This window comes from Doryrhamphus excisus, linkage group LG5 (assembly GCF_037039965.1).
Source record: "Doryrhamphus excisus strain RoL-2023G ecotype Guam linkage group LG5, RoL_Dexc_Guam_v1.1, whole genome shotgun sequence".
Taxonomy (NCBI): Eukaryota; Metazoa; Chordata; class Actinopteri; order Syngnathiformes; family Syngnathidae; genus Doryrhamphus; species Doryrhamphus excisus.
Window position 1 is genome coordinate 11,433,193 of NC_136361.1, and position 9,209 is coordinate 11,442,401.

Sequence of the window (9,209 nt, forward strand, 5' to 3'; positions counted from 1 at the left end):
AATTGGAAAGGATTAATAGTGTTCTCTGTTCACTCAGAGGCAAAGTTTAACAGAAGCCCCAATAAAGTTTTACACCATGTGGCGGTAAAAAAAAAGGTAAAAGTTCACTTGAAATGTTCTTAGGTGGAGTAATCTTGTTTGGCCAGTCCAGACAGCTAAACAAATTGAACAGCAGCAGCAGCGGCAGCAGGTGCGACTGCTGAACGGAGAGGCAGAAACTTTCTGCTGACGTTAATTCTAAGTCGTCCCTGCACTTGAAGTAGTAAAACATTGCCCAGCTGTAGGCGCTCAATTTGACTGCGTTAGCAATAAAGTTCCACGGTCCAAAGGGACGTGAGGAGACTGCAGTGTAAAGGTGGTGCGTTCAGGGACTCTCAAACAAAGTGTGAAACCCTAACACAAAACCGTGTGCTTTCTCACAGACACTCAAGCAAAGCACGTGTCGCTCTTCTCAATGAACAGCAGGTACTGCTTTTGGCCCATCCCCTATCTCAAAGCACATCTTGTTTGTGATGTTAAAAAAAAGACGACAATGGTGTGGGTACCAGCACTCCGTCGTAGGCTCCGGGCTCGCTGGTGAGGAAGGCGAACATGACGCAGAGGTAGGGGTTGTTCAGCTGCAGCCTCAGGGAGCTGCACATCTCCCGCCACAGGGAGGCCTTTTCATCCGTGTAGCCTGACAGCGCCATGGCAACCACGTTGAGGTTCAGGTCACCTGTAACGTCAGAGGAAACCGCCAATTAAGAGTATTTTTTTACTTTTTCACCACTGTTTAGATGCATCATCTGTGACTAAAAAAAGAGACCAAAGCAGGGGCTAAACTATGTAAGGCTGACATAACTAAGAAAATAATATTAATGACAAGAATATACACATCTGCAAGCTTAAATATATCATGTGGCGTACCCCAGAGCTCAGTGCTGGGGCCAAAACTGTCCAACTTCATTCATTCATTCATTTTCTACCGCTTTTCCTCACAGAAATTTTTTTCTGTATCCTTCCCCAGATTTGTGCCTCAAGACAATCCTGTCTCGCAGGTCTACAGACAGTTCTTTTGACTTCATGCTTGGTGTTTGTGCTCTGACATGCACAGTCAACTGTGGGACCTTATATAGACAGTTATTATATTTCCAAATCATGTCCAATCAACTGAATTTACTGCAGGTGGACTCCAATTAAGCTGTAGAAAGATCTCAAGGATGATCAGTGGAAAAAAGATGCACCTGAGCTCAATTTTGAGCTTCATGGCAAAGGCTGTGAATACTTATGTAAATGTGATTTTTTTGTTTTCTATTTTTAATAAATTCAAAAAATTTTTTCAATTTTTCACATTGTCATAATGGAGTATTTTGTGTAGAATTTTGAGGTAAGAGATTAATTTAATTCAGTTTGGAATGACGCTGTAACATGACAAAATGTAGAAAAAGTGAAGCGCTGTGAATACTTTCCGGATGCACTGTAGACAAACAACCATTCACACTCACATTCATACCTATGGACAATTTGGAGTCGCCAATTAACCTAGCATGTTTTTGGAATGTGGGAGGAAACCGGAGTACCCGGAGAAAACCCACGCATGCACGGGGAGAACATGCAAACTCCACACAGAGATGGCCGAGGGTGGAATTGAACCCTGGTCTCCTAGCTGTGAGGTCTGCGCGCTACTGTCCAACTTATACATAAACAATATCTGTAAAGCCGCTAAAGCCCTACAGCTAGTATTATTTGCAGATGTCACTACCGCATTTTGTTCTGGAGAGGGAACACAAGAATAAAAAATATCACAGATGAAATGACTGTACTAAAAAAGATGGTTTGATAAAAACACATCGCTGAACCTAAGTAACTAAAATAATGATATTTAGTAATAGCAGAAAGGATACAAATATAAATGGATGGCATTGACATTGACAAAGTGAACGAACATAATTTTAGGTATTTTTTTTAGGTTTATAATAGATGACAAAATGAGTTAAAGTGGAAAGAAGCAAACTTCACTTTGTACTCTCTATTGTTCTCTAGCCTTACCATATCGAAATTATTGTGTGGAGACATGGTGCAATAACTATTAAAGCATACTTCACTCACTAATTGCACTACAAAAAGTTCAGTAAGGACAGTGGTTCCCAAACTTTTTTTTGCAGCGCCCGCCTTTTGGAGATGAAATTATTTAAAATGCCAGAAAATGCTACTATGCTAATGTCATCAGGCTAACAATGCTAGAATGCTAACATGTAGCATAATAGCACAGTATACCAGGAATGCTAAAAGTCCTGACGAAGTTGTGCATTTTTACATTGGAATGATTTGAATCAGCTAAGAAATGAGGCACCGGCAACAACTTTTTGTTCTTTCTTTTGGCTTTTCCCTGATTACGGAGTCGCCACAGCGGATCTTTTTGATCCTCATAATGATTTTTGGCTTGAGCCCTTTATATTCCGGATGCCCTTCCTGACGAATACCGATAATGCTTACTAATGGAGATTCAAACACGAGGCATCCGCTCCCAAGTCCAGAACACGAACTACTACACCACGGCGGGCCCAGGCACCAGTACTAACTGTATGTTTTTAGCGAAAAGTGAGAATTTTGCGAAAAAACAACATTTTGTCATGTAAAAAACAGGTAGCCTGAATGTCCAGAACGTGTTGAACAGTTTGATGTTGGAATATCTTGAATCAATGAATTGAGAAATCAGGACATTGAAACAAATCTTTGAAGAAGAGGAATTAGTGTTATAAAAAAGTAAAAATTTTGGGAATGTTTGAAAAATGGTCAGTTTGAAGGCCTTAAATGAGTGGAATGGATGGAATCGGTTGAGAAATGTGCTCAAGGCATAAGTTTGAAAAATGACAGAATGACACATTTTCAATGGAAAAATGTTGGTTGGATTTTGGGAAAATCTGGGAATGTTTTGAAATATCTGAATACAAAGCAAACAATTTCAGAATGATCTGAACAATTGATGTTGTACTGGGTCTAATCAGTTCAAAAATAAAGGAGGAGTTAGAGGACAACAAAAAAAAACAGATGAAATAAGAATGATCAAAGCACCTGGTTAGAATTGAGAAGTGAGAATTTAAGAATAATTACCAGTATGCTGGTTGAAGCATTTTAACACAACCGCTTTGCATGGTTGCTGGGTTGATCTCCATATCTCCATATCTCCATATGATCTGATCAGTCTGGGATTATTAAGGGCTAATTACAGGAGTAGATAGGCCAATTTTTTGGTCATTCACTGCCCCCTACTGGTGTGGACTAGCAAAGTCCTGCTGTCACCTTCCATAAATGATAACTCAAACCATCATCAGCTGACTCTCTCCTGACTTTTAACCTAAAGCAGTGGGCTCCAAAGTGCGGCCTTCGGCACACTCTAAATACAGAATTAAAAAAAAAACAGCAGCAAAAATGTTTAAATCTGCAAAATATTAAGAGGAAAAAAAGCTGTAACCCAACGAGAAAAAGTCGGAATATCATGAGGAAAAAGTAATTTTGGTGACACAAATTTTAAATATTAATTAAGTTGTGACATTATGAGAAACCAATAAAAACAAATGAAGTTACCATTTATGAAAAAGTATGTTGGGGAAAAGTTAAAATATTATGTGAATAAAGTCATAATATTACAAAAAGAACATTTACTAAATTATTTAAGAATAGCGAGATTAAAATGTGACAAGATTTCTTATTCAGAAAAAAAATGTCTTATAGGGCGATAAGAAATTAATTACATCATCGCATTCATTTTGTATTTAGCATGTTGGCCACACTGTCAGGTGATCAGGAAGACCTCACACGAATCTCTGTGTGTAGTGTTTGTGGAGTTGACATGTTCTCCGGGTACTCCGGTTTCCTCTCACATTCCTCCACATTCCACATTCATACCTATGGTATGGATACCATAGGTATGAAGGGTTCTTTGTCTATATGAGCCCTGTGATTAGCTGGCGCCCAGTCTAGGGTGTATCCGAAGTTGAGGCGGCCGATATCAACAAATAAGGGAGGAAAACAGAGTTTTGTGAAATGATACATTTCAAGCAGAGCTTTCACTTTAACGCCATATATACAGTAATTAGCCAAAATAGCCAAACTATGCCACAACATAAACAACACAAAAAAGTACAGCTGGTGTACAGCTGGAAAATTCCCTCATGAAATAAAAAACAGCTAGAGTAGCTCCAATTTTTTAAAACTTTGTTTTTAAACTGTAACTTCTCTTAACTTTTCATTAGATAGTACGTAGTACACATAAATGGTTACTCTTATGTGTAGCGTTTGTGGCGGCCCACCACAAATAATTCAGGAACACATCATAATGTGACTGACTGTGAATGGAGCTTGTCATTCCAACTCTGTACAGTATGTGGCTTAAGTAATGCTGCTTCTTAGCACAGCTCAAACGCACTTGGTCTGCCGGAGAAGAAGAAGACGTCGCAGGAGGGCTCAGTGTTAGCATGATAGCATGTCAAAATATGTCAAGTGTTGAATTGTTATCATATGCTGGTTCTCCACTGTTAAAATGCTCATGAATGTTGGGGCAAGAAATGAACGTAGTTAAAAAGAGTAACCGTGGCAGAACCCGCAGAAGAAAAAATGTCTGAGCAACATTGGGGGAATGCTTCTGAGTCAAGAGCAGCGCATTTTTCATGAAAGCTCAGCGTGCCGTGTTGCGGCCAGGAGGAGTGTAGTGTGGGAGAAAGGCTTCGCCCGCTGTTACATTTCAGAGATTCCTTAAAAGCTTGATTTCATTTGATTTGGGGAATCAATTATTTATGGCAGCGCACGCTGAGCCAGTTTGCCTCACAGTCCCGCAGGCGCTATTGACAACAATACGGGAGGGGGGTGGGTGACCGACTTCCTTTTAAAAGTGCAGGATATTACAGTGCACAATGGATGTGATTGCTTTACGTTCAAACACTACATCTGGAACGTCCAAAACTGTGTACTCTTTGATCTTGTACATATCCTGTCGAGATGCAATTGGGACCCTTATTATAGGGATTATATTAACTCCCTAAAAAAGTTTATTGATATGATATATGCTTATGATATGACGTACAATTATATGTCATGTCCTGACAGGACATGATTAGGACTGTCTAATTTTTACATATTTTTATTCTGATTGTTCAGTTTTCAAATTCATGAATCATGATTAATCAACATCTGAAATATAAGAATTTTTACAGTTTTTTGTTATTAACAGAAAAATAAATGTTAGGACACGACTGTGTATATTTGTAGGTATTGTTATAAAAATTCCAATTTTAATCAAGCTAAAATATACCACACATGACTAAACATCTATTTCCATGACACGAGTCTAGCAGAACATATGAATCGCACTTTTGTGTTTTGTGTTATTATGAGCAGTGGGGGGTTGCTTTCACAGACACCACATAATGTTAAGTATCATCATTTAATATAATACAATGTAGTATAAGGCCACACGTTGGGTGAGTGGTTAGCATGTTGGCCACACAGTCTGGAGATCGGGGAGACATGGGTTCCTCCCTGTGTGTGTGTGTTGGTTTTCTCCGGCTACTCCGGTTTCCTCCCACATTCCAAAAACATGCTAGGTTAATTGTCCATAGGTATGAATGTGAGTGTGAATGGTTGTTTGTCTATATGTGACCAGTGATTGGCTGGCATAGTTTCTAATAATACTAATAATACTGCCTCTCATTAGGTGTGGCTCATGCTGTGTTTCTGAAACTCACCCTTCTCAGCCATGGCTCCCTTGTTGAGGATCTGGATGGCTCGGCGAATGTCCAGGTTGAAGAGAGCGACAGCAGCCGCTCGCTCCCACTCGCGTTCCTGCTCCAGCGAGCGTAGGAAGGGCTCGACGTCGATATCGTGCCCTCGGCTGATCCAGCCACAGAGCCGTAGGGCGAGGCTGCGCTCCTCGCTGTGATACCGGGTCACGTCAGTCTGGCGGTCCGAGCCGCTCCAGCATTTATGGCTCTCTGTGGTGCCTGGTGGTTCAGAGAGACAAGTGATGAAGACGAACACCACAGCATGCGACAGTGGCTTCAGATCCAAAGCAGGTGTCTTACCTGAGCTGTTCTTGACGATACTCTTGATCCCAGAGTAGGCAACCGTCTGCTTGTTGCCCTGCAGCTTCAACTCCATATCCTCAGCACACTGTTTCATATGTGAGTCTTGCATAGGAAACATGACATACGTATACGCTTACCCATGACCACTTTAGTCTCCATGTATTCATTAAAAGGATATAGAAGAGGTCAAACCACAGGGATTTGAGCTGAGGGTCGTTGCCTCCAGCCAGACGGTGATTCCTCCACACTTGGATGGTATCGTGTCCGTACCTGGACTGAGCCCTCTGCCTCATCTTGGTGGCGATGTCCTTCTCCAAGACACTCTCCAGGCCCTCCGCCTCATCCTCCATACAGTCGTATAGATGCCGGCCGCACGCCCACCTGAGCAAGGTGGTGGAGCTCCACGCCAGCGAGATGCGCTCGAACACAGTGAAGTCAGTCATGGCGCGGTTGGCCGCCGACACCACCACCATGCGGTTCTGGGAAGACGGGTGCCAGGCGAAGCTGCCGATCTGACTGTCACATGGCTGCACGCTGCGCTCAATGATGGTGGGCTCCGTCTCGTCCCCGATGGGCGTGGGCGTGTGCTGCATGTCGTACAGGCGAATGATGTTGCTGTCACGGGTAAGAGTAGCCAGCAGGCCAGTGCGGGTTGGACACCACGCCACCTGGCAAGGATGAAACACACAATCGGCTGAGTCACATTATACACAGTAATCAGATTACTGGTGGTGGTTTGCATGGCAGGTAGGGTCCAGGTTGGAATCGAGACCCCTGCTCCCTCAGAAATGTCAAGTTTATTTGATTTAATTTTTCCATTTTCAGAGCCCAACATTTAATTTAAGTCACATTTCAGTGTTTCCTATACATTCATTTATTTGTGGGGGCCCGTCACAAATAGATTTGCTCATATGCATGTTATAATGCACCTAGCCTCTTTCTGTTTCTGCATGATCACCCATTTACTATTTCATATCATCATTTACATTATTTCCTAAGGGAATATTACCTTGGTTAGAGGCTTGGGTTGCTCAGTGAGGGTGAGCACAGGCTTCTCAAACTTCCTCAGATCCCAGATGGCCACCTGGCCCTCAAAGAAAGAAGCCACACGATCAGGGAAGTGGGGGTCCACCGTGACCCCCTGGATGGCTTTGGTGTTGACAAAGGTCTTCTGGCTGGTGTTCCTCAGGTCAAAAATGGCCAGGTTGCGATGCATGCCGGCCAGCAGAAGCTTGGGGTCGCGAAGGAGCCAGCAGAGCGACAAGCAAGCGTCGTTTTGGCCCAGGTCGTACAGCGGCTTTGTCACGACGGCACTCAAGTCCAATTCCGCAGAAGAGAGACGGATCTTTTCAGCCGCTACGCTGGCTTCTGAGGAGAACTTGCTGCTGATGTCCCAGATGAGGACGGAGAAGTCTGCCCGGTGTTTGTCCAAGCCGGCCGCCAGTAGGTTGCTGTCCACTGGATTCCAGGCAAGAGTGTTGCACTGGCGGGCGTGCTTCGGCACAAACTCTTTCCCCACCAGCTCTTTGCAGGTAGAGTTGTGGCTCTGACCCAAGCTGGTGAGGACCACACGGCCGTTGGCTTGGCCCACCGCGAGCAAGCACTCTGATTCCTGCTTTGGGTACCAGGCTACACATTTCATGTAGGGGGTGTCAGAGTTGATGGCCAGCAAGGTTGCTGAGGTTTCCTCCGAAAGAGGGACAGTACCAGCCTTGAGCTCTGAGCTCGCCGCTGATCCAATGCGGTACAGACCCAGCTCTGAGTCACAGATGACATAGCGGTCCGGGTGGTGGGGGGACCACAGGATGTCCGGTTTGGAGCCACTCATGACTCAGGAGCAGCTAGAAGGTTCTCCGCTTCACAACTAAGCCCCAACCTGCAGAAGTAAAAGAGTACAATAAAACAATAAAACAGGGTGGTGCTCATTCAACTCAAATTATTATACTGGAACTTTGACTGATACTGTGACAAAGTTATTACGGCTGCACAATTCTCGCACATTCAGATACGTAATAAAGGCAGGGCAAAAGATGTCAGTCAATTAATGCGATCACTCCACCAGCCAGCTGACGATATGAACAGGAGCAGTAAGCCAACTCGCCCTGGCTGGCAGCATTTGTTTATGTTGCAATTAGTTATTTTTAGTAACTAATTAGTTATTATTTCATCATCATATTTAGGAAATTGGATGGTAAATCTATTCATTTTGTCTGTTCTGCCCTAAATAGGATGAATTGAATTTGTATTATTGTGCTTTGTTGAAAAAGGTTACTGGACTCTCAATAAAATAACACTTTTCAACCCGTTCCAGGATATGACTCATTGTAGTTACAATACGTGCACACTATAATAAACATATACTCGATCACATTCAATCATATTTCACTTTAAGTGATACAGGTCTTAGCTGTAAAATATCCGTTAGTTATTAGTTTTCCAAGTCGGTTTCAAATGATTGAAAGCACTCCAAATATGTCACACCTAAGTGGAGAATTAGCTGTAAAAGTTAATATAAGCATTAATGCAGACGCTGGAAAAACAAATACGCAAACCGCAGGGCATTCCTTTGAGGAAAAATCGTTAACGTCAACATAAAAGAGCACTTGGAATCACCAAATGCAGTTTTGTTGACATGCTAACTTTACTGCGCTAATGCTAACGTGGGTGAAGGGCGAAATTAAAACTGCTTTTTTCATTGCTCCGAGTTCAGCTAGCGACGGAGAGGACATACGCGAATTAGTGTGTTAGTTATGATATGTGTTACTTTAACCCCAAAGTGAACAGAAAGCGAGTAAGATCAAATTTGACATACACATGTTGGACGGCGAAAACTTCCAGCTTCACTCGTCTTGTTATTGTGCAACACAAAACTACGTCCGAAACCATATAATTGAGTAACAACGTTCCCCGCCTCATAAAGGTTCCGCTTGTGGGGCGACTCAGCCACTAGAGGCCACTGTCGTATAATGATAACCGATTAAAAGATTGGCTCAATAACAGCCATCATTGCAAACTAAAACAAATACTGTATGGTGAAAATGCTTTGAAATATTACTTATTTTAATACAAAGTATTTGCTATTTTAGAAACGCTGCTTCGAAAAGGTTAATATTGTGCTGTACATGGGAATAAAACTTAAAGTTTGCC

The 9,209-nt window shown here is 42.6% G+C and overlaps 1 protein-coding gene across 4 annotated transcripts in view; it reads right to left on the reverse strand.

The window, feature by feature from the left end:
• Nucleotides 1–9,209, reverse strand: part of mios (missing oocyte, meiosis regulator, homolog (Drosophila)) — a 36,248-nt gene that overhangs the window by 6,328 nt on the left and 20,711 nt on the right. For 3 of the 4 annotated variants that reach the window (XM_078790696.1, XM_078790695.1, XM_078790694.1), the window contains 5 exons: nucleotides 7,072–7,938; nucleotides 6,237–6,730; nucleotides 6,060–6,154; nucleotides 5,724–5,978; nucleotides 546–715 (listed from right to left, as the gene is read on the reverse strand). In XM_078790696.1, coding sequence (XP_078646822.1) covers nucleotides 546–715; nucleotides 5,724–5,978; nucleotides 6,060–6,154; nucleotides 6,237–6,730; nucleotides 7,072–7,890 — 1,833 coding nt within the window. In that variant the 5' untranslated portion in view covers nucleotides 7,891–7,938. Of the gene's footprint in view, nucleotides 1–545; nucleotides 716–5,723; nucleotides 5,979–6,059; nucleotides 6,155–6,236; nucleotides 6,731–7,071; nucleotides 7,939–8,874; nucleotides 8,945–9,209 lie in introns of those variants that run through there. The other variant, XM_078790693.1, reaches the window with a different exon arrangement.